At 44.7% G+C, this 26,448-nt stretch overlaps 1 protein-coding gene across 4 annotated transcripts in view; it reads left to right on the top strand.

The window, feature by feature from the left end:
• The window catches only part of sugct (succinyl-CoA:glutarate-CoA transferase), a 378,390-nt gene that overhangs the window by 145,949 nt on the left and 205,993 nt on the right, over window positions 1-26,448 (top strand). For all 4 annotated transcript variants that reach the window (XM_078398318.1, XM_078398316.1, XM_078398319.1 and 1 more), the window contains 3 exons: window positions 6,379-6,450; window positions 8,141-8,238; window positions 16,353-16,455. In XM_078398318.1, the coding sequence (XP_078254444.1) occupies window positions 6,379-6,450; window positions 8,141-8,238; window positions 16,353-16,455 (273 nt within the window). The remainder of the gene's footprint in view (window positions 1-6,378; window positions 6,451-8,140; window positions 8,239-16,352; window positions 16,456-26,448) is intronic.

The raw sequence follows: 26,448 nt of genomic DNA, 5'->3' as shown, positions 1-26,448 counted from the left end.
GGCTGTTTAAATTTGACTGGTTGTTGGGTTTCAGAGGGAGGTAAAGCTGAGTGTCATCGGCATAGCAGTGGAAAGAAATGCCGTGCCTTTGAATGATTTGGCCAAGGGGGAGCATGTATAGAGAGAAGAGAATGGGGCCTAGGATGGAGCCTTGTGGAACTCTGCAGGAGAGACTAGCTGGAGAAGAGGAATAACTGCCTATGTTGATGGCGAAACTCCTATCTTTGAGGTAGGAAACGAACTAGCTCAGGGCAGTGCCTGTAAGGGGTTTCTGCGCCGAGCTTTCGCCCGACCTAAGGTCCCCGTGCCTTGCTCTGATCCCTTGACCAGGCCGCGCACACTGGTTCCCCGTGAGTGGTTCAACCCACTCACCCCCTACGGTTCTAGACACTGGACTTAGATGCAGGAGCGTTGATAGTGCAGAAAAAACTCAACCAGACCAGATTTGAAGACCAGGGTTTAAATGGAAAAGGCTTTTATTGAGCGCTTGGGACTATTGTCCATGAATACTTATACACATTTCTATTAGACATATGCACAACTACACGAATACTTAGACACAGTTCTAAACGACATATGCATCACTACACGAATACTTAGACACAGTTCTACTAGACATTTCTTGGCTGTAAGATGGGGAACGTACGACACATCGCAAACTTGACCAACACATATTCATTTACACACCCACGTTTATTCAAAATACCCTCCCCTCTACACTAAAACTATGTCCAGGATGTGCAGGATCGGGGTACATGCTCACCATGGGGGCTATTACTGGGGTTACTGGCTGTTCGTGCTGCTTCTCCGCTGCTTTCTGTGAGGGTCGTGCTTGTCCCCTGAGTTTCTTCCTTCCATTTCTTGCGTTCCTGGCCAGTCGTTGCGAGCGTTGCTGTCCCTGCTGCGAGCGTTCCTGGCCAGTCGTTGCGAGCGTTGCTGTCCCTGCTGCGAGCGTTCCTGGCCAGTCGTTGCGAGCGTTGCTGTCCCTGCTGCGAGCGTTCCTGGCCAGTCGTTGCGAGCGTTGCTGTCCCTGCTGCGAGCGTGTCTTTCTTGCCTGTCTTTTCGTCTTCCTCCTGGCTTGCGTTCCTTGCAGGTTTTCTTGCAGTATTTCTTCTTGAGTTTAAAACCCAAAAGTCGTGGCCAGTTATACTATTCTGACCCGTCCTATCTCCCGCCACATCTCGGGATCTCTTTGTTTAAAAGATATGTATTGAGTTTTCCCTTTGATCTGCGCTTATGTCCGGGGGGGGGGGGGGGGGGGGGGGTACCGGGGATGGCCAGACGGTGTTAATTGGTATTTCGTTGCGAGGTGATGGGTTTAACTGGTTTCCCATCACCTACCAGGTAGTTTTCTATGAGCTATTGTGCCCCCTTAACGAGATTAACTGTGTAGGTCGGCTTGGGGCATTGTGAGTATGCTGATGTCAGTGCCCCAGTGTCTGGACTTCGACCTGGTTTTGCAGGTTTCTGCATGGCCAATATCCATCCATTGTTCTGGCCGTGGCTTTGCAGAAACCTAGAGACTGGGCTGTAAGGTTTTTGCTTTTATCATATCATATCATATATATACAGCCGGAAACAGGCCATTTCGGCCCTCCACGTGCCGCCCAGCGATCCCCGCACATTAACACTATCCTACACCCACTAGGGACAATTTTTACATTTACCCAGCCAATTAACCTACATACCTGTACGTCTTTGGAGTGTGGAGGAAACCGAAGATCTCGGAGAAAACCCACGCAGGTCACGGGAGAACGTACAAACTCCGTACAGTGCAGCACCCGTAGTCAGGATCGAACCTGAGTCTCCGGCGCTGCCTTCGCTGTAAGGTAGCAACTCTACCGCTGCACTACCTGCCGAAAAGTTTCTGCTTTTGCTTTGTTTTGCAAGATTTTTTTTAAGTTTCGACATCAGAGTGGTTGGCCATTCGAAATGAATCTGAACTCCAGTTATTTTTATAGCAATATAAATGATAATAAGCATGTAAATAAAGCTCCTTTAATCATTTGCAATCTGTGGCAGAATCTAAACTTCATTTTGCCATCATCAATCCTCGGTCAGTCATCTTTAAAACTAGAGGGATCTTTTGCAATATAGTGGAACAATACTGACACATTGTCTGTGAGTAAATACTTGAAGAATTGATGTGTAGGAAAAAAAGTGCAGGTGCTGGTGAAGAAGGGTCTCGACCCGAAACGTCGCCCATTCCTTCTCTCCCGAGATGCTGCCTGACCCAGTATTTTGTATCTACCTAGAGAATTGAAAATAGACAATAGACAATAGGTGCAGGAGTAGGCCCATTCGGACCCTTCGAGCCAGCACCGCCATTCAATGTGATCATGGCTGATCATTCACAATCAGTACCCCGTTCCTGCATTCTCCCTGTACCCCCTGACTCTGCTATCTTAAGAGCTCTATCTAGCTCTCTCTTGAATGCATTCAGAGAATTGGCCTCCACTGCCTTCTGAGGCAGAGAATTCCACAGATTTACAACTCTCTGAGTGAAAAAGTTTTTTCCCCATCTCAGTTCCAAAATAGCCTACCCCTTATTCTTAAACTGTGGCCCCTGGTTCTGGACTCCCGCAACATTGGGAACATGTTTCCTGCCTCTAACGTGTCCAACCCCTTAATAATCTTATATGTTTCAATAATGTAATGCATTATTGTTAGTAAATCTCACTGATAAACAAAGAGTGAACTTTTATTGGAGAACCTGCAGAATAGATTATAATGTACTCACGGTGGTAAAGGTATTGTCCTAAAATAATTGTGTTTAAAAAAAAAAATTCTTGCCATTTCTTCTCTTATCAGAGTATCCACATTAAATTTCATTTCATTCTTGGTGAAAAGTATGTTTTAAAACATGTGAATTTGGAAGGGTCACCTAAAGGTTAACTTCTTATTACAGGCAAGATTGGATGCTGGCTTTGTGTGCAGGGCACCCTAACATGCTAATTTGAGCTGACAGACCCGAGCTGGTCAAAACAGAATCTCATTAAATATTGTTTTTGTGCACTTTCCTTTTTTATTTCTGCTGCTGCATGTGGTTGAATCTACAGACTGTACTGACTCAAGTAATTATGGATGAAGTCTCTATTGGTGATCCAATATTCTTGGGAAATTCCAAAAGGAGGAATTTGTTTTGAAGTGTACACTTAGAGTAGGATAATTTATAGGGAATCGTCATATTTATCATAGGAAGAGGAATCAATTTCTTTCCGTCTTCTTGCAAGAAATGCTGCCAATCTTTTGTTGATAAATGTAACTTGTGGTAGCACACTTCATGGAGGCCCATTAATACGGCAGAGAAAACAATGTTCTCGAGCCCACAGAAACGCCAATGAATGCAGATGCAGATTCATTGGTATTCATTGAATGAACCCGAGCCATTACAATCGGGCATGGAACGTGTTCTTCGGGTATTTCAGGTGACTGGGGTTTCTTTCACTTTATAAAACTCAACTAGTTGGCGTTTGATTCTCTTCACCAGCTGTTGCTGAGAAACCTTCTCCTTCCCCGAAGGAGGGTCTCGACCCGCAACGTCATCCATTCCTTCTCTCAAGAGTCTCGCTGAGTTACTCCAGCATTTTGTGTCTACCTTCCCCATCACCTCTGATCCTCTGAGCAACTAAAAATTATTTCTATCACCTGTTATTTCCACAGTAACAGCTTTATTTATGTCATCTTAACGTGAAGGAATATCACCTTGAATGCAGGTCGACTCAAAACGCAGGAGTAACTCAAGTCTAGTCAAGTCAAGTCTACTTTATTGTCACGTACACATACAAGATGTGCAGTGAAATGAAAGTGGCAATGCTTGCGGATTGTGCTAAAGCTAAAGCTACAAACAGAATAGATTTTTTTTTAGAAAAACTCAGCGGGTCAGGCAGCATCTCTGGAGAGAAGGAACGGGTGACGTTTTGGGTCGAAACGTGCATGTGGCAAGCAAATGGTTTAGAGCAATTCTATTTGCCAACAGATTTTGATGGACCACACAGTGCTCTTCTGCCACTTGCCTACTATGCCAGGAAGATCCTGGAATGCAAAGATAACCATGAGTTTATTTCCTTATTGCAGATATTTTCTTTTCTTCTATCACCTCCACAGTAATGCCATCAATTTATGGACTTCTTTGTCATTGAAGTTTCATTTATTTGATTACCTACCTGTACTGTTTCACTTCCATAGTCCACCAAGCCGAATGCCATGTAAAATTCCATCGACCCTATACTTGGATCGTTCTCTAGCTTTTCTCTCCTGTTTGCAGAACTGTTTTGTATCAGTGGTTCGGTGGTGGCAGTGGGTGATGGAAAGTTGACGATCGCATCTACATTTGTGATTGGTACACTGATGCAACTGTGGGGTTCACATTAATAAAGGCTTATGTGTTAAACATAGAAACAATAGACAATAGACAGTAAGTGCAGGAGGAGGCCATTCGACCCTTCGAGCCAGCACCGCCATTCAATGTGATCATGGCTGATCATTCTCAATGAGTACCCCGTTCCTGCCTTCTCCCCATACCCCCTGACTCCGCTATCCTTCAGAGCTCTATCTAGTTCTCTCTTGAATGCATTCAGAGAATTGGCCTCCACTGCCTTCTGAGGCAGAGAATTCCACAGATTCACAACTCTCTGACTGAAAAAGTTTTTCCTCATCTCAGTTCTAAATGGCCTACCCCTTATTCTTAAACTGTGGCCCCTTGTTCTGGACTCCCCCAACATTGGGAACATGGTACAAAAACGTAGGAGAACAATAGAATACAATACAATACAATACAATATACAATACAATATATCTTTATTGTCATTGTACAGGGGTACAACGAGATTGGGAATGCGCCTCCCAATAAATTAATTAGCTAGTCAGTATTAATTTAAACAACCCAATGAAACAAATTAGAACAGTTTTAAAACAGAATAAAGTGCAAGTAGATCTGTGCCGGATCACTGTGCGATGTGACCATCTGGCTCAGCAGGACCGGTTCATAGCAGCTATGGCCCTGTGGATGAAGCTGTTCCTGAGTTTGGAGGTGCGGGCGTAGAAGGCCTTGTATCGTCTGCTCGATGGTAGAAGTTCGAACAGACTGTTGCAGGGGTGTGAAGAGTCTTTGTGGATGCTGGTGGCTTTTCTGAGGCATCGTGTGTTGTAGATGCCCTCCAAGGCTGGTAGCTGTGTTCCGATGGTCCTCTGAGCTCTATGGACTACCCGCTACCCTCTATCCTCAGCATCAATGCACGGGCTGACATTGAGTGTCTTTACCACGTTGGAATAGCAGTGCTTTAAAAAAGTGCAACTTGTTGCATCTGTGCTGGCAGACAATTGCAGCTTTCCAGCAGAGCAAAGATGGTTTGGTGAAAGATGGTTGCTGACCTGTTGTACCAGTTGCCATTGTTCTGTAACAAAGCTCCTTATGCTAAACACAATGATTTCCTTATTGATAGGCACAAACGTGGAGGTTATTTCACTCCTGTTAAGCATTTGATCTTCGAGGCGCACGAATGAAACTCATGAGTGAATGACAATAGACAATAGACAATAGGTGCAGGAGGAGGCCATTCGGCCCTTCGAGCCAGCACCACCATTCAATGTGATCATGGCTGATCATTCTCAATCAGTACCCCGTTCCTGCCTTCTCCCCATACCCCCTGACTCCGCTATCCTTAAGAGCTCTATCTAGCTCTCTCTTGAATGCATGCAGAGAATTGGCCTCCACTGCCTTCTGAGGCAGAGAATTCCACAGATTCACAACTCTCTGACTGAAAAAGTTTTTCCTCATCTCAGTTCTAAATGGCCTATCCCTTATTCTTAAACTGTGGCCCCTTGTTCTGGACTCCCCCAACATTGGGAACATGTTTCCTGCCTCTAACGTGTTCAACCCCTTAATAATCTTATACGTTTCGATAAAATCTCCTCTCATCCTTCTAAATTGCAGTGTATACAAGCCTGGCCGCTCCAGTCTTTCAACATATGACAGTCCCGCCATTCCGGGAATTAACCTAGTAAACCTACGCTGCACGCCCTCAATAGCAAGAATATCCTTCCTCAAATTTGGAGACCAAAACTTCACACAGTACTCCAGGTGCGGTCTCACTAGGGCCCTGTACAACTGCAGAAGGACCTCTTTGCTCCTATACTCAACTCCTCTTGTTATGAAGGCCAACATTCCATTGGCTTTCTTCACTGCCTGCTGTACTGCCTGCTGTTGAATGGCTCTCGAGACACACGGCATAAGTTCCACGCTTTGCAGCATTTCATCACAAGTTTCTGTAGATTATTGGATTCCTAGATTATATCATTTAGATTGGAGAAACTAATGATAAGTCTTGTTTCTATTGTATTTATTTTTACTTCATCTTTAAACACTCTCTGTTGCAGGCTTTTAAGACAAAAGATGGCTATCTTGTAGTTGGAGCTGGAAACGATCAGCAGTTTGCAATTGTTTGCAAGGTAATGTACTTTTTTGAAGTTGCTTATTAAGAATAAGTTATCAAGCAAATTTAATTTGTGAGAAATTGTTTCCGCAGTCACTCTTGACCAATTTTAGGGTAATTACTGAAACAATTTTAGTGTTTCAGTTGGGGAGATTTTTTCTGAGAATATATATTCACACTATAACTGATGACACTATAAAGTACTGTAGGGGGAAAAAAAACTGCAGATGCTGGTTTAAATCGAAGTTAGACACAAAATGCTGGAGTAACTCAGTGGGTCAGGCAGCATCTCAGGAAAGAAGGAATGGGTGACGTTTCAGGTCGAGAGACTCTTCTTCAGACTGATGTCAGGGGGGTGGCGGGACAAAGATAGGATGTAGTCGGAGACAGGAAGACTAGTGGGAGAACTGGGAAGGGGGAGGGGACAGAGAGGGGAAGCAGGGACTACCTGAAGTTAGAGAAGTCAATGTTCATACTGCCCAAGCGAAATATGAGGTGCTCCAATTTGCGCTGGGCCTCACTCTGACAATGGAGGAGGGCCAGGACAGAAAGGTCAAATTGGGAATGGTAGGGGGACTTGAAGTGCTGAGCCACCGGGAGATCAGGTTGGTTGAGACGGACTGAGCAGAGGTGTTGAGCGACACTATGAAGTAGTTTCACTTCATGCAGCCAGCTTAGTTGCAGTATAAATGCAATGTAGATCCAAGTTCAGGGCATACTCTAATGCTGGGGAAGAATGAAGTTAGTATCTTCAGAGAAGGTCTTCGTATTAATTCAATCATTGATTTACCTGTTTCCGCGTTGATTTTAATCTCAACCCAGTTACAAATCAGTGCTTCCCCCGGAAGTCTTTGAGGAGAGGGTGTAAATTCCAGGGTATTGGTCATAATTTTCCAAACATCTATTGATAGGGTGGTTGTTACAAATGTTACATTCTGGTTGAACATAAGCCTGTGATGACAAACCTGGCAACTGCATGTCTTAATCTTGACCTTAATCTTGCTGGTGGGGAGATTGTTCAAAATGATAATTGGGAATGGAATTAGTCTTTACTTGATCAAGTGAGGATTGATTAGCCCAAATTTGATGGCTCTGAATTTAAGGTAACGAAGAGCCTTCCTGGCATATAGATGAATGAATGAATGAATGAATGAATGAATGAATGAATAAGTTTATTGGCCAAGTATGTGCATATACAAGGAATGCAGGCCTGTGACTAGTGGTGTGCCATTAGTGGATATATATGTGTGAAAATGTTTACATTTACCAAGCCACTTTACCTACAAACCTGTACGTCTTTGGAGTGTGGGAAGAAACTGAAGATCTCGGAGAAAACCCACACGTGTCACGGGGAGAACGTACAAACTCTGTACAGACGGCGCCCGTAGTCAGGATCGAACCCAGGACTCCTGGTGCTGCATTCACTGTAAGGCGGCAACTCTACCAGCTGCGCCACCGTGCCACCCTCTCTTTGCACTGCCGATTGTACCTGCGTACGGTTTGATTATACACATGAATGTTATGAGTTTTCTGGATTGCACGCAAACAAAGCATTTTTAATGATAATAATGAACCAAATACTATATTCATAAAGTGATATTTATACTTTGATGTGCAGTCAGAATGCAAAATGGAGAGGCTACTTTTAAGAGGATGTCATGTGAACTTCATCCACATTTTCATTAATGATAGATGTTATTTTCCAGATCTTATCTTTAACTGCATTAAGTGATGATCAGAGGTACAAGACGAACAAGCTCCGGGTTCAGAATAGAAGAGAACTAGTTAATGTCCTTTGTGCAAGGTTAGTCCCAATAATGGACAATCGTTGATCAATAATGTACAGGTGAAAGGTTTCGAATCATTCAGAGCTTACTTGGGATTGGTTGTGAGTCTGTGATTGCTTTTCTTGTATAAATGTAGCATTTGTTGAGATGTAGAAGAATGAAAAGTTATATTTTTTGAAGCATTATAATATAAAAGAACGGGGTAGATACTGCACAGACCTAGGATGCCAGTATCTGTGGAATTCACTGCCTCAAAAGGCAGTGGAGGCCAAGTCTGAATGCATTCAAGAGAGAGCTAGATAGAGCTCTTAAGGATAGCGGAGTCAGGGGGTATGGGGAGAAGGCAGGAACGGGGTACTGATTGAGAATGATCAGCCATGATCACATTGAATGGTGGTGCTGGCTCGAAGGGCCGAATGGCCTCCTCCTGCACCTATTGTCTATTGTCTATTATATCAGAATAAATGATCATCCATTTAAGGCAGAGAAGAGAAGGAATGTGATCCCGCAGATGATTGTGAATCTTTACAATTCTCTATCCCAGAGAACTACTTGAGGCAGAGGCATTGAACGAAGCTGAATCAGACACTTTATTGTCCGAGAGGAGATTCTGTCATACTTTTTGGGCCAACGGAAAGTTAGTTGATTTTGTCAAAGCTCAGTTGGTTCATTGGCTGGCACGTCTACCTGCTTGGGCATTCATGCCAGATAATGAACTGTGGCCTGACCAACTAAGTGTGGCTTCACACCAATTGAGCAGAGTCCTGCTGCTCTCTAATGCCAGCCACACCACTCTCCCCACCCTCTGCTCCCACAGCACCATGCAAAGATACTAGAGGAGCAAGATGAACCACTCCGTTGAAATCGCCTATACTGAAGTGTAGTAACGTCTTCCATTTTACATAGAAACATAGAAACATAGGAAATAGGTGCAGGAGGAGGCCATTCGGCCCTTTGAGCCAGCACCGCCATTCATTGTGATCATGGCTGATCGCCCCCAATCAATATCCCATACCTGCCTTCTCCCCATATCCCTTGATTCCACTAGACAATATTTTTCATATTATTTTCATATTTCAGATACAGCGCGGAAACAGGCCTTTTCGGCCCACCAAGTACGCACCGCCCAGTGATCCCCGCACACTAACACTATCCTCCACACACTAGGGACAATTTTTACATATACCCAGTCAATTAACCTACATACCTGTACGTCTTTGGAGTGTGGGAGGAAACCGAAGATCTCGGAGAAAACCCACGCAGGTCACGGGGAGAAGACAATAGACAATAGACAATAGGTGCAGGAGTAGGCCATTCGGCCCTTCGAGCCAGCACCGCCATTCAATGTGATCATGGCTGATCATTCTCAATCAGTACCCCGTTCCTGCCTTCTCCCCATACCCCCTGACTCCGCTACCCTGAAGAGCTCTATCTAGCTCTCTCTTGAATGTAGAGCGCTACCTAACTATTTTAGTAAGCAAAATCCGCCGTCTGATATGCCTCTCGCAGTGTAATCAGTGTTTTGGGGGAACTGTATGTGTGATGATACCATAAAAATGCAGGTTTTTATTCACAAAATGCTGGAGTAACTCAGCAGGTCAGGCAGGTCATAAAAATGCAGAATATATCTCATCTATCAACTCTCAGATTTTTGTTATTTTTCTTTTAAAATGTTTCTGCAAGTTTCTGCCTACTAAAATGGCGCCGGAGTTTAGGGTGGAGTGGTCTATCTTGCTCTGCTCTATTATCTTCGGTACCATGCACACCCCTCTGTCCTCCTCCCTCCACTGAACATCCCCCGAGCCTCTCTCCTCTCTTCTGCCCTCTTCAGACTCTGTCTGACCCCAGACCCAACCCTGCCGTAATTTCCCCATCCCTTCTGACCTGGTCCTCTCCAATACTGAATGTCTGTGCTCTTCCTCCTCCTACACCCACACCTCTCAACCAGTTCTGAGCACGCCATAACGTTCAGCTCTTCTTCAATCGCCTCTGCCTCCAAGCCCACTTCTCTGGCCAGGCGTTCTTGCCACTCAATAAAAACATAGAAAATAGGTGCAGGAGGAGGCTATTCGGCCCTTCGAGCCAGCACCGCCATTCATTGTGATCATGGCTGATCGTCCACAATCAGTAACCTGTGCCCAACTTCTCCCCATATCCCCTGATTCCACTAGCCCCCAGAGCTCTGCCTAACTCTGATGGACTTTTGTCCCGGTTCCACCCTTCCTCCTCCTCATGGGCTCCCCTCGTTGTTCTTTACCTTCACTCGACCTATTCACCTCCAACTGTGGCTACAACATCGCTCGTCTCGACTTCTCCACTCCCCTGACCCACTCCAATATCACACCCTGCAGTCCAACGCTCACTCAGTACCAATCCTATTATTGTTATCAAACGTGCTGACAAGGGTAATGCCGTTGTATTATGGCAGGCTCCACCACAGCAATGATTGTATTGGGGCTGCTTCCCGCACCAGCGCAGAACTAATTAATTTCATCAACTCCCACCCAGTTATCAGATTCACTTGGACTATCTCTGACACCTCCTCCCCTCCCTTTTTTGAGCTCTCTGTTTCCATCACAGGGAACAGACTGTCAACTAATGTCTACGACAAACCCATTGATTCCCACAACTATCTTGTATACACTGGAATTTAGAAGGGTGAGAGGGGGTCTTATAACAGTATAACAGTATAACAGAGCTTTATTTGTCGTTCGGCACCGAAGTACCGAACGAAACTACATAGCAGCCACAGAAAAAAAGAACACAAGACACATAGCCCCAACACAAACGTCCATCACAGTGACTCCAAACACCCCCTCACTGTGATGGAGGCAACAAAACTTCCACTCTCCTCCCCACGCCCACGGACAGACAGCTCGTCCCCGATCGACCCGCACAGTCCCCGCAAGGTGATGGAAGTCCCCCCGGCCGAATCGCACCGGGCGCTGAAACGTCTCGCGGCCGAGCCGGGCGATGAAAGGCCCCGCGACCAAGCCTTGCGCAGCTAAGTCCCGTGGTCGCGCCGCACCAGCGATGTAAAGTCCCGCAGCCGAGCCGCACCGGGCGATGTTAAGTCCCGCAGCCGAGCCGCACCGGGCGATGTAAAGTCCCGTGGTCGAGCCGCACCAGCGATGCAAAGTCCCGCAGCCGAGCCGCACCGGGCGATGTTAAGCCCCGCTGCCGAGCCGCACTGGGCGATGTAAAGTCCCGCAGCCGAGCCGCACTGGGCGATGTTAAGTCCCGCAGCCGAGCCGCACCGGGCGATGCAAAGTCCCGCAGCCGAGCCGCACCGGGCGATGTTAAGTCCCGCGGCCGAGCTGCACCGGGCACTGTTAAGTCCAGCGGCCAAGCCGCACCGGGCGATGTAAAGTCCCGCGGCCAAGCCGAACCGGGCACTGTTAAGTCCAGCGGCCAAGCCGCACCGGGCGATGTAAAGTCCAGCGGCCGAGCCGCACCGGGCGATGTTAGGCCCCGCAGCCGAGCCGCAACCCGCGCCGTGAGGAAGAGAAAAGTTTCCCCCACCCCCCCCCCCGCCACCCCCCACCCACACCACCACCCCCCACACATACACAACCAAAAAAAATACAAAAACCATCCCAACACCGACACACAACCAAACAAAAAGGAAAAAAAGGAAAAAAGACGAACAGACTGCTAACATATAAGATTATTAAGGGGTTGGACACGTTAGAGGCAGGAAACATGTTCCCAATGTTGGGGGGTCTAGAACCAGGGGCCACAGTTTAAGAATAAGGGGTAGGCCATTTAGAACGACGATGAGGAAAAACTTTTTCAGTCAGAGAGTTGTAAATCTGTGGAAATTTCTGCCTCAGAAGGCAGTGGAGGCCAATTCTCATTGAATGGTGGTGCTGGCTCGAAGGGCCGAATGGCCTACTCCTGCACCTATTGTCTATTGTCTATTGTCTATTTGACTTCCCAATAACCAACACTTCGCAGATATTTGCATGGAACTCCATTAACTATTGTTCAGCCCTCTTGCCCAGCTGATCAAGGTCTACCTGTAATTTCTGATAAACCTCTTCACTGTCTACGATACAACCTACTTTAGTAACATCTGCAAACTGACTAATTCTGTCTTACACATTCTCATCTACGTCGTTCATCTAAACCACAAATGGCAATGGGGCCATCACTGATCCTTGAGGCTGAATACAGAATACAGAATAGCTTTATTGTCATTCGTTTTACCGAACGAAATTAATTTGCCAGAAGTCACAGAGCAAAAAAAACAAAGAACACAAAACACACAACCCCAACACAAACATCCATCACAGTGACTCCAAACACCCCCTCACTGTGATGGAAGGCAAAAAAAACTTCCTCTCTCTTCCCCCCACGCCCACGGACAGACAGCTCGACCCCTACCGAGGCGACCGACCCGCACAGCCCCCGCTAGGAGACGGAAGGTCCTGCGGCCGAGCCGCACCGGCCGACCCAAAAGAAGGGTCTCGACCCGAAACGTCACCCATTCCTTCTCCCCTGAGATGCTGCCTGACCTGCTGAGTTACTCCAGCATTTTGCGAATAAATACCTTCGATTTGTACCAGCATCTGCAGTTATTTTCTTACACTTGAGGCATACCACGTCACTGGTCACCAGTCCACCACCCTCCTTTGCTTCCTTCCATGAAGATAATTCTACAACCAGCAGCTCGCTCTCCCTGGATGCCATGCGATCTTCCTGAGCAACCTACCACATGGAACCTTCTCAAACGCCTTACTGAAATCCATATAGACCACCTTGGCCTCATCAATCTTCTTGGTTACTTCTCCAAAAAACGTAATCAAATTCATGAGCTGTAATCTCCAATGAACCATGTTGACTATCCCTAATACGCTTCTGTCTACCCAAATGTATATATATATATCAAAGGTTTCAAAGGTCTTTTATTGTCACATGTACCAATTAAGGTACAGTGATATGCGAATTACCATACAGCCATACAAAATAAAAAAGCAACAAGTCGCACATCTACATAAAAGTTAACATAAACATCCACCACAGCGGATTCCACACATTCCTCACCGTGATGGAAGGCAAAAAAGTCCAAACTTCTTTCTCTTTATTCTTCTGCGGTCGGGGCAGTCGAACCATTCATCGGGGCGATCGAAACTCCCATAGCCTGCGGTCGAAGCCCCCTTGTCGGGGCGATCGAAGCTCCCGCGTAGGGCCGATGGAAGCTCCCGCGTCGGGGCGGTCGAAACCCCCGCGGCTTGGAGTTCTCGAAGTCGGTCTCTGACCAGAGACCGTGATGCTAAGTCCGCAACCACCCACGGTTGGAGCTCCGAGGTCGATCCCTGGCAAAAGGATTGCGAGCTCCGCGATGGTAAGTCCGCAGGCGACCGCAGTGGAGCTCTCAAAATCGGTCTCCAGCAAAGGCCGCCAACTCCTTGATGTCAGGCAGCAGTGCGGACGGAGATACGATACGGAAAAAAATCGCATCTCCGTCGAGGTAAGAGATTGAAAAAAAGTTTCCCCCAACCCCCCACCCCCACATAAAACAAGCTAAAGAACACAAAAACATACATTTAACACATACAATTAAAACACAAAGAAGGAAAGGACAGACTGTTGGTGAGGCAGCCATTGCTAGCGCCACCCGGTGGATAAGGATATATATAAATCCCTCAGAATCTTCTCCAGTAACTTACCTTCCACAGATGTTAGGCTCACTGGTCAATTGTTCCCAGGCTTTTCCTTGCAAGCCTTCTTAAATTAAAGGATAATATTAGGCACCCTCCAGTCATCTAGCACCTCACCCCAAGGTATCGCAAAATGCTGGAGTAACTCAGCGGGACAGGCAGCATCTCTGGAGAGAAGGAATGGGTGACGTTTCGGGTCGAGACCCTTCTTCAGACTGATGGAAGGGTCTGAAGAGAGACCCTTCAATCTGAAGAAGGGTCTCGACCTGAAACGTCACCCATCCCTTCTCTCCTGAGATGCTGCCTGTCCCGCTGAGTTACTCCAGCATTTTGTGATACCTTTGAATTGTACCAGCATCTGCAGTTATTTTCCTAGCATCAACAATGATTCATATATTTTCATCAGGGCTCCTACAATTTCTTCTCTAGCTTCCCACAGTGTCCTCAGATATATCTGAAGGAGATGTCTCTACCTTCACACACTTTATGATGTCCAGCATCTCCTCAACCATAATATGGACTGTCCTCAAGACATCTCCATTAATTGTCCCAAGTTCCTCTGTTTTCAATTCTTTTTCCACATTAAATACAGAGGATATATACTCATTGAAGACTGTGCATTCATGGTTCATCACATAGATGACTGCTTTAGTTTTGCTGCAGTACTGCTGAGGGGACCCATTCTCTCTCTAGTTATCCTCTTTCCCTTAAAGTATATAGAATACTGAATATCGGTGATCTTGTGGGGTGGGAGGACCCGTTGCTCCTCCCGTGCAGCAGGTGGCGCCGCACCGGACAAAGGGAGATGTTTTGTACCATAGTTATCGTGGCTGTACACAGTGTGTGGAGTGTGCAGTCAGATCGTGTGGTTGCAGACATTTCAGTTGTCTCCAGTCTTTTTGTGTAGGAAGGAACTGCAGATGCTGGTTTGAACCGAAGATAGGCACAAAATGCTGGAGTAACTCAGCAGGTCAGGCAGCATCTACAGTCTGATTTATTCAAAGTTATATAAAAAAATACAGCCTGGACACGGCCAAAGTTACTAGTCCGGCCAACAAACCGGCTGTAGTACTGCAGCCTACGACTGCATGTGTCTGTAGCCAGGCTGTTCCAGTATAGTTAAGACAGTGGCATGAATCTAACAATGTGAAAAATTGACCCTGTTCACATAAAGCTGGACAAATCCAAACTGGATCATTTTGCCAATCAGTTTACTTTCAATCATCAATGAGGTGAAGAAAGCTGTTGCCAAGTGGCACTTATTTACCAAGTTACTATGGGCCAGCTTGGGTTCCGATGGAATGACGATTCTCAACCTCATCGTTGCCTTGGTCCAAGCTATGGAAACAGGCCCTTTGGCCGACAATGTCCATAGGGTACATATTTTCAAGTGTCGGAGCGCTAACTCTGGAATTTCTTATGAGATGTTCAAATTCCTTCCAGCCTTGTTTCCAGATGTTGTGGCAGTTTACTGCAGACGTGCTCACTGGCCACATTCAGATACCTTCTCTTATTCTTTTGATCCGAGGACCACCCTGAACCAATGAAATATAATGATAGACACATATCCATCAGCATGGTACCTCAGAGGACCAGGATCTGAACTTGGGCCTGGAAAAGTGGGCTGAGCCTTGAGTTCTATCTCTAGTCTTGCCACTGGTCCAGAGACCTGGGTATTAGATGTCTGCTGTCAAGCCCAAGTGGGTTGCTGACTGCCTGATCCGAGCTGGCATCGAATGGACTATCAGCATTGGATGGTCACCCACCCTTGGTGGACCTTCTCATGCAAGAGGTACCTTCCAGGGATCAAGGCGAAAGCAGCAGTAGATGACTCCCACCTCTGAGCTGAGGTCTCTTATTCCGAAGTCCCGGAATTTGATTAGATATCTCCGGTTCTCTTTTGGAAAGTACGACTGAATTTTCTTCTGCCGCCTTTACATTCTAGATTGTAACAAGATACAGCGAAAAGATTTCTCCTTCATGATTTCAAAACTACGTTCTCAAGCTAACAATCGTTTTGAATTATGACTACCTTTAATGATATACTTTTACACAATGTTGTGCAATTTATGGCTCTCCAAACATTATTTTGCTTGTCATCTTCAATTTCAAAAGTAATTTGCTTATCATTTGTTCTACTTCCAGAAAAAACAGCTTTTTTTATATAGCAAGTTGAATGTCAGCTTAGGAAAACTGAATGATTGTGAAAAATAGAATGAAACAGCTTCATAAAGTTATTTAGGTTCCTGCTGATGATATATCTTTGCTTACATTGTAAACTTTGTTTTCAAGTCAAGAAAACATCTTATCTGGAGAATATCTCTTGCAGCCTCATGACAAGAGTCTAGTTCTGCAAGGAACTGTGTATTTTTATATTTTTGCTGGCTACTGCAAATTAAGTCATGTCCTGCTGTACAGATTCAAAATCAGTACATCATGTTTAAACCACAAAACTCTTTTATGATTAGATTTTCAGAAAAGACAACAGAAGACTGGTTGCAACTGTTTGAAGGTAGTGGCGTACCATATGGCCCAATAAACAACGTTCAGAAAGCATTCTCTGAACCGCAGGTCAGTTTATTGCCTTGCATCCAAAATTTGAATGAAAAGTATCTTCAGTAAAATGGAAGATCTTGCAATAATGGATATCTTGAGTTAATAACCACTTTTCCAGTTAGAAAGAACCAATAATAATTCCAAGTATCCTGTAAGAAGTCGCCTAATCCATAAAACTGATTTCATTAGAAGTGCCTGATGGATTGGCCCCAGGCATTATGCGATACCTAGCTGTCAATAAATCTATTTGCTGGAGAAACCAGTTAAAAAGCATGAAATCTTGTTTTTGCACAAGCAAAAGCATTGCAATCTTGTACAGATTTTGTTTACAGTGTTCACTGTTTGCTGAGTGTATTTGTGTCTATAATAACCTGATGAGCTTGTAAAAACCTTGATCACTCCATTCTATACATGTTCAGTTCAGGAAATATATAATTTAAATTATGTCACAATGAGAGATTATTCCTTGTTTTTTTTGTCAATTATCTTAAATCCGATAAATTCATTTAAGTAACGCCAAAGCAGAAGTTGAAAACAGTACCAATAGTATGTAAGCTCCCAACAGAGGCAAGCAATTTAGGTTACAAAACCACTTTAGCTTCTAGCTGAGTTTTGGATTGCCTTTTGTTATTTTATGGTATATTGCCCGATCCAAATTGTCCTTGAATTGCTTGATTCCCAGCCAATTCGGAGGAACTTTCAAGAGTGGATAATATTGGAGTTGTGGGAGGAAACGGATAATATTGGTGTGGGTCTGGAGAGACACACATAGACAATACGAGGTAGGACAGCAGACTTCCTTCCCCAGAGAGCATCAGTGAAGCAGATGGATATTATGACAGTTTTGTGGTTTCAAGACCAACATTGCAGATGATGTATTTTAAGTTCAGATTTACTTAAGTAACTGAATTGTAAGCTGCCATTGGCAGATTTGAACTCATGACTTGGGATTAGTAGACGGGATAACATAAACATTGGGCTTTGTACACACAATATAATTTCGAGCTTTTCTCCACTGACGATGTTCAGAGTGATCTGCATTTTTTCTTTTTGTATTTATCTTTTCCAATACTGAGATTGCAACACTGACCACTGCATTGGGGTTTTTTTGACGAGGGAGGGACATATTTATCAGGAAGGAAGACGATCCAATTCAGTTTTCACGATTATGAAGGGAACTGCCAACACTATTCAGTGTGATGAAGAGTTGAAATACCAGAAGATACAAACTAAACATTAGAAATTAGGAAGAGGAAGAAAATCCCTTGGATTTAAAAAAGGCTTTCCACCCAAAGCATCATCAGGCCATTTCACCCACCGGCCTGTCCAAGCAGTGTTCCTCCAGCATTTTGTTTTTGCTCAAGCAATGATTAAATACATTACCGGGTAAAGAAGAAATAATAAAGTTGGGGGTGAGATTGGTCTGGAATGTATTTGTTGTTCAAAGGGTAAACTTCCCATTACTAAACGCCTTAATAGAAGTTGCAGGGGAATCTTACAGAGGAATCTGTGGTGTAGCGGTAGAGCCTTACAGCGCCAGGGACCCGGGTTCGATCCTGACTATGGGTGCTTGTCTGTACGGAGTTTGTACGCTCTCCCTGTGACCTATGTGGGTTTTCTCAGAGATCTTCGGCTTCCTCCCACACTCAATAGACAATAGACAATAGGTGCAGGAGTAGGTAATTCGGCCCTTCGAGCCAGCACCACCATTCAATGTGATCATGGCTGATCATTCTCAATCAGTACCCCGTTCCTGCCTTCTCCCCATACCCCCTGACTCCGCTATCCTTAAGAGCTCTATCTAGCTCTCTCTTGAATGCATTCAGAGAATTGGCCTCCACCGCCTTCTGAGGGAGAGAATTCCACAGATTTACAACTCTGACTGAAAAGGTTTTTCCTCATCTCCGTTCTAAATAGCCTACCCCTTATTCTTAAACTGTGGCCCCTGGTTCTGGACTCCCCCAGCATTGGGAACATGTTTCCTGTTCCAAGGATGTACAGGTTTTTAGGTTAATTGTCTTGGTGTAAATGTAAATTTGTCCCTAGTGTGTTTAGTGTAGTGACACGGTAGCACAGCGGTAGAGTTGCTGCTTTACAGCGAATGCAGCGCCGGAGACTCAGGTTCGATCCACTAGGAACAATTTTTACATTTACCAAGCCAATTAACCTACAAACATGCACGTCTTTGGGGTGTGGGAGGAAACCGAAGATCTCGGAGAAAACCCACGCAGGTCACCGGGGAGAACGTGCAAACTCCATACAGACAGCACCCGTAGTCGGGATCGAACCCAGGTCTTCGGCGCTGCATTCGCTGCAAGGGAGCGACTCTACCGCTGCGCCACCGTGACCGCCCGCAGATGCTGCCTGACACGCTGAGTTACTCCAGCACTTTGTGTTTTGCTCAAGATTCCAGCATCAGCAGTTCTTTGTGTCTTTATGCAGTGTAGAGACGTGTGTTATTGTTTTTCTGCAGCCTTCTTATGTACATTTTGATGTATTTTTATTTATAAAGTGCCTGGCAATTTCACTTGCAAAATTAATTTGTAGAGTTTTCAAAATGAAAATGCTGCCAATGTCAATAATCATGACACTTCACTAATTCCTGTGCTGTAAAGATAGTAATCCTGATAATCTGCCTGGACATTCAGACTGAGTGAACAAAAAACATGAACAAACATGCAATGGCGGGAAATAATATTTTTTTACATGCCTACATTTTAATAACAGCGTTAAAAGAGGTGTTAATTATTTAATACACTCTCCCAGCCTGTTTCTAAAGATCTAAAAAAATTACCTTTTGAATTTCTTCCTTCAAAATTGTGCTTTGTACGCATATGGTATCACAGATGTTTTAGGGAAATCAGATATCTTAATCGGAACCTTATTGTCTTATATACTCTTGAACTAGCACACTTGTGGTTTTAGATTTAAGAAGAATATTTTGGTCATTTTGCTGTTCTGTGAGCTGCCATTATACAAAGATAATTAGGAAGTGGTTATCAACGACGATTCCAGCCCAAAGCTTCTGATGTTATTTTTTTCTCTCTAATCAAGAGCTGGCTTTATGTCTCACCTCACCAGATCCAAATTGTAATCAACTCCTTCCCACAGCTCATTCACAGAGCTCCTTTCTTCCTCGCCAAGCCATTTTCTTTTTCACAACAAACTGTTTCCACCACAGTTGCCGCCAGGACTTTTACCTTTTCAGACCCATTTACTTCTTTAGAATTTCTTATTCGTGGAGGCAATTATATATATATATATATATATATTGCCAGGTTTTTTTTATCATTAATATTTCCCATTCTAAGATCAGGATTTAGTTGTTGTAGACACTTTTTCCATAAGCCCTCTATTCTCTCACAGGAATGAACATAATCTCCAGTTAACATACGTATTAATGGAATCTTTAAAAGATACTAGACCAAGTGGACCCTTTGGGCCAAACCTCTCCTACATTGGTGCAGCACCATCTCCTCACCCCCCTCCCCCCTCCCACCCTCCCCTCCCCCTCCTCCCCCCTCCTCCCCCTCCCCCCCTCCGCTCCCCACCCCCCCACCTCCTCCCGCTCCCTTCCCCCCTCCATCCCCTCAACCCCCCTTATCCTCCCCCCTCCCTCCCTCCACCCACCTCCCTCCCTCCCTCCCCCTCCCTCCCTTGGAGATAGATTTAAACTTTAAAATGTGAATAACTTTAAAAATATAACACCGATTTCAATGAAACTTCTTCCATTAGCACCAAAGGGACGACGGTGAGCAAGGTGGGCCTAAAATTGTCGCGCTATCGTGTACCGTTTTGACTGTAGTTCAGGAACAAACAAACAAACGAGAGTTTCAGTATATAGATGGCCTTCTACGATGAAGTTAAGTTGAACTTCATTTGGGTGAGTTTTAAAGGAAAAAGGGTCAGAGTGTCTGAACGGCTCTGGAAGTAGATAAAGATTTTGGCATCACTCTTTGTGCATCAGAATTACTGGTGGACTATTGCTTCCAGCAGTGCGGAATGTCATTAGGTTTACACGGAACTGATTCATGACATGATAGACAGAACAAAGTTCCAAGTGAGGCTCTCCAGCTCATCATTGAACATATTCACACAACACACTAAATGCTGTGGAGTGTGTTTCACTTTTCCACGCATCTGCAACTATTTACAGCCTTGTCAATGTGAATGCTAATTAGGGCCAGTTTTTGAACTGCCACAAGAAGCAGGAGTAAGACGACTGCATTAATAGACACTTTCAGGCAGCGGAAGTAAACCGTGCGGGAGACGAGCTAGGGTTGGAGGTGGTAACACAAATTCATTATTGAATAGACATGACAGTCATTGGGTAGGAAAATAACTGCAGATGCTGGTACAAATCGAATGTATCACAAAATGCTGGAGTAACTCAGTGGGTCAGGCAGCATCTCCGGAGAGAAGGAATGGTTGACGTTTCGGGTCTCCCGAAACGTCACCCATTCCTTCTCTCCGGAGATGCTGCCTGACCCGCTGAGTTACTCCAGCATTTTGTGATATCTGATAGTCATTGGGTCATCTTTTCCTGCATCAACATTTTGATATGTTGCATCTTATTAAAATTTACCAGTATATATATATATATATATATATATACAATACAATACAATATCTTTATTGTCATTGTACAAGTACAACGAGATTAAGAATGCCACTTCCATATTTTAAATTCATTTTAAAAATCGATATGAAGTCAAAATACTTGGGGATATCTGTTCGTATGATCCTATCAGTTTCATTCATCTTCCTGCTCCTATTGTGACCTCTCTGGTCTCAGCCCCATATCATATTCCACTCAAGCTTGCAAACAGTCGAGGAATAGCACCTCACGTCCCAAGTAAGTACTTTCCAGCCTTGTGGAGTAACATTGAGTTTAACATTTTCAGCTTTTCCAAGTATTTTCCTTATGCGTTTTAACGTAGAGATTTTGTTTTTCCATTTGCACTTCTCAATCTTTTGTTTCTTCACTAATCCCATTAGCATCCCAATTTGCCCTCCACGCCTTTTATCTCCTCTTCCCCTTCCTGCATCTTTAAACCGGGTTGAGTTCAATGTTCTGATGATCATGAGGGCCCCCAGCTTTTCGGCGACAGCTTGTCGCCAGGTATCGTTGCTTATTGCGGGCGCTGTCGCATGCTGTCCCCAGGTTTGCTAGGTTGTCGCAGAAGCATGTAATATTACAAGCATTTAGAAGCACGTACTATTAAATTAAGAAAAGGCATTTGAAGATACCAGAAGATAGTTTTGTTTAACCAATTTATTTACCGTCAGGACATTTGACAGGTGGATTGGAGGCGATAGTTTGACGGTCAGGTAAGCGTGGGAATTTTGCGATGTTTCCGAAGACGGTGTAATCTCTTAGCCAGGTGCTAGTTTCACAAAAAAAGTAACTTGTATCGACCTGACTCGGCATTGTCGTGGTCAATGTTGTAGGGTAAAAGAAAATTTTGGCGACCTGCTACAACTTTGACAGTCGCCGGCAGTCGCCTTAAAAATCGCGTAACTGGGACAGGCCCTTTAATGCTCGAACATGCAGGCAACATTCATTACTGCCAAAACTGTCTGCACAGCTTCTGAGGGTGGATTGCAAAACTGGTAAACACATTCCCAGAATGAAATCCATGGAAGGGATTCTGAGGGAAATGCTCATTGAAACAAGGTTCCGAAAAACATCGCAAACGAGTGAACTTTAATAAAATAGCTGAAACATCTGCTTTTGATTTTCAATTAAGAATCATCCCCAGTCCAGATTGGCTCCACTCTCATCCAGTGAAAATAGTAACAGTAAAACTAAAATGAACATTGATTCATTGAATAAAGTTGACCTCATGATATATATATTTTTTCTCTTTTTCCCCTGCTGCCATCTTATTCAAAATTGTTGACGATACTTTTCATCATGTTGCTTCTGATTATACCATTTGATGGCCACTGCTTACTCCAGAATTTCAATTGATCTTTCATGACCTATTAAAAGTTTCTAAATGTGATTGACTCCAAATTGTTCAGCCCTGCACGACATAATTAAATGGACTACATGTATTTACTTTTGTATTTGTTTGCAGGGGAAGTACTTAACGTAGGGTCAAATGGAAACATTGAAGTTGATAAAAGAGCCAGAATTAAATTAATACTAGACCAAGTGGACCCGTTGGGCCCAAACCTCTCCTGCATTGGTGCAGCACCCTCTCCTCCCCCCCCTCCCCCTTCCCCCTCCCCGCCTCCCTCCCTCCCTCCCCCCTGCCCCCCTCCCTCCCCCCTGCCCCCCCTCCCTCCCTCCCCCCTCCCTCCCTCCCCCCTCCTCCCCTCTCTCCACCCCTCCCCTCCCGCTCCCTTCCCCCCCACTCCATCCCCTCAACCCCCCCCTTATGCTCCCTCTGTTCCCCCCACCCTCCCTAGGGGATAGATTTAAACTTTAAAATGTGAATAACTTAAAAAATATAACACCGATTTCAATGAAACTTCTTTCATTAGCACCAAAGGGATGATGGTGAATAAGGTGGGCCTAAGATTGTCGTGCTACCGTGTGCCGTTTTGGCTGTAGTTCAGGAACAAACAAACAAACAAACGAGAGTTTTAGTATATAGATGTTCAGTGCAATACTGATTCTGAAGTGAACAGATCTACAGAAATAGGAGAGAATTTTGTATTTATTCTGATTAATGCTTTTAAAAAAATATTACATTTTACTAACCATCATTGCATTCTCCAAATGCAAAAAGGTTTGAAACATTATCACTGTACATTTGTCTTGGCAGTGGATAAAATTCTCCATTGCCCAGCTGGCCTCTGACTATCAAAGGCCCAGATTGATTGCTGCTGAACGAGGGCAGTGCATCTGGGATGAACATACCACATTTCCAATCTGGTGTGCAGATTGCTTGCTTCGGAAATTGCTTTGCAGAGCAACATACAAGAGGGGAAAAAAAGAGTCTTCTCTAATGAATTTAGAAAGTCCATTGCTTCCTTCCTGCTATTCTCATTGTCCGGGTATATAAATGATTCGGGATGGCACTGCAAGATGGAATGATGCCAGATGGGCAAGTGAATGCTGGCATTGTGAATTGGATATCTCAGGGCAGGGACTCCGAGGTCAGAATAACCCAGCTTGGACGGTCAGCATGTCAATTTAATTATCCGGCTAAGCTGGCATGCCAGTCTTCTGAGCAAAATGGCAGATGGCGGGACTGCCATGTGAGGAAAGATTGAAAAGACTAGGCTTGTGTTCACTGGAGTTTAGAAGGATGAGAGGGGATCTTATAGAAACGTATAAATTTATAAAAGGACTGGACAAGCTAGATGCAGGAAAAAAGTTCCCAATGTTGGGCGAATCCAGAACCAGGGGCCACAGTCTTAGAATAAAGGGGGGGGGGCATTTAAAACTGAGGTGAGAAGAAATTTTTTCACCCAGAGAGTTGTGAATTTGTGGAATTCTCTGCCACAGAGGGCAGTGGAGGCCAAATCACTGGATGGATTTAAGAGAGAGTTAGATAGAGCTCTGGGGGCTAGTGGAATAAACTGATATGGGGAGAAGGCAGGCACGGGTTATTGATTGTGGACGATCAGCCATGATCACAATGAATGGTGGTGCTGGCTCGAAGGGCCGAATGGCCTCCTCCTGCACCTATTTTCTATGTTTCTAAAAACTGGTAAGCATCGACAATTGACATAGCTTTGGATGGTACAATGCCTTATTGAAGTGTAGAAAAGAGGGGTAGGCATTTCACCCTCCCGGTTTTGCTCGAGCATTGAATATAACCATAGCTGATTATCCACTTAAGTTCCCTGACCCTGTCTTCTCTATCCCCTGCTCCCAATTCCTCCGTCTACGCCGCATCTGCGCCCAGGATGAGGTGTTTCACACCAGGGCATCAGAGATGTCCTCATTCTTTAGGAAACGGCGTGGGGGGGTTCCCCACTTCCATTACAGATGAGGCCTCCTCTATATCCCGCAGCTCCGCTCTCGCTCCCCCCCCCTCCCCATTCGTAACAAGGAATTACCTTGTCCCCCTTGTCCTCGCCTTCCACCCTATCAGCCAGCGTATGTAAACAACAAATTATCCTCCAACATTTCCGTCACCTCCAAAAAAGCGCTGAGTTACTCCAGCATTTTGTGACCCCGCCTTCTCTCCAAATTCCTTGATCCTTAATTATCTCTAATAATTTGCAGTTCCAATAAAAGATCATGAACCTGAACTTCATATGTCGTCTTCTCTCCAAGCATGCTGTTTAACCAGGTGTATGGCCATTATTTTCCTGCTTTCATTTTAGATTTCCAGCAGTTTGCTGATTGTATTGTTACTGAAACCAGATACATACCTTACGTCCTTTACGATCTTTGTTTTTGGCAAAACCTTGCATTGCCCATTTCTTCACAAGTTGGCTGTGTTTCCTGGCGACAATATTTTTTTAATCATATTTCAACAATAAGGCCAACATGAGCAGACTTGGCATTAATGTGGAGGTGAGTTGTTAAAGAGCATCTGGATTCATCTACCACACGAGGCCCAGGCATCCTTTGTGTCTTGCGTTTATTTATATTGTTAGGAAATATTATGTGGAGTGAGCTTTTGCAATAAAAAATGCAAACATATACACTGTCCTGAGCACAAAGCTTTACTAAAACATTGTGGCTAGCCATTCCATATGTCTAACATTTTCGGGAACGGTGCCGAGAAGAGTTAATGTTAGAAATGTCAGCATTGTGCAAGTAAATTCAGTGGTCAATCATTTAGACAATAGACAATATGTGAAGGAGTAGGCCATTCGAGCCAGCACCGACATTCAATGTGATCATGGCTGATGATTCTCAATCAGTACCCCGTTCCTGCCTTCTCCCCATACCCCCTGACTCTGCTATCCTTAAGAGCTCTATCTAGCTCTCTCTTGAATGCATTCAGAGAAATGGCCTCCATTGCCTTCTGAGGCAGAGAATTCCATAGTTTCACAACTCTCTGACTGAAAAGGTTTTTCCTCATCTCCGTTCTAAATGGCCTACCCCTTATTCTTAAACTGTGGCCCCTTGTTCTGGAATCCCCCATCATTGGGAACATGTTTCCTGCCTCTAACGTGTCCAACCCCTTAATAATCATACGTTTCGATAAGATCCCCTCTCATCCTTCTAAATTCCAGTCTTTCAACATATGACAGTGCCGCCATTCCGGGAATTAACCTAGTAAACCTACGCTGCACGCCCTCAATAGCAAGAATATCCTTCCTCAAATTTGGAGACCAAAACTGCACACAGTACTCCAGGCGCGGTCTCACTAGGGCCCTATACAACTGCAGAAGGACCTCTTTGCTCCTATACTCAACTCCTCTTGTTATGAAGGCCAACATTCCATTGGCTTTCTTCACTGCCTGCTGTACCTGCATGCTTCCTTTCAGTGACTGATGCACTAGGACACCTGATCTTGTTGTACGTCCCCTTTTCCTAACTTGACACCATTCAGATAATAATCTGCCTTCCTATTCCTACCACCAAAGTGGATAACCTCACACTTATCCACATTAAATTGTATCTGCCATGTATCCGCCCACTCACTCAACCTGTCCAAGTCACCTTGCAACCTCATAGCATCTTCCTCACAGTTCACACTGCCACCCAGCTTTGTATCATCTGCAAATTTGCTAATGGTACTTTTAATCCCTTCATCCAAGTCATTAATGTATATTGTAAATAGCTGCGGTCCCAGCACCGAGCCTTGCGGTACCCCACTAGTCACTGCCTGCCATTCTGAAAGGGACCCATTTATCCCCACTCTTTGCTTTCTGCCTGCCAACCAATTTTCTATCAATGTCAGTACCCTACCCCCAATACCATGTGCTCTAATTTTGCCCACTAATCTCCTATGTGGGACCTTGTCAAAGGCTTTCTGAAAGTCAAAGTACACTACATCCACCGGCTCTCCCCTGTCCATTTTCCTAGTTACATCCTCAAAAAATTCCAGAAGATTAGTCAAGCATGATTTCCCTTCGTAAATCCATGCT

This window comes from Rhinoraja longicauda, chromosome 4 (assembly GCF_053455715.1).
Source record: "Rhinoraja longicauda isolate Sanriku21f chromosome 4, sRhiLon1.1, whole genome shotgun sequence".
NCBI lineage: Eukaryota > Metazoa > Chordata > Chondrichthyes > Rajiformes > Arhynchobatidae > Rhinoraja > Rhinoraja longicauda.
Note: the sequence above shows the minus strand (reverse complement) of the source record. Positions and strands in the feature narration are given on the sequence as shown.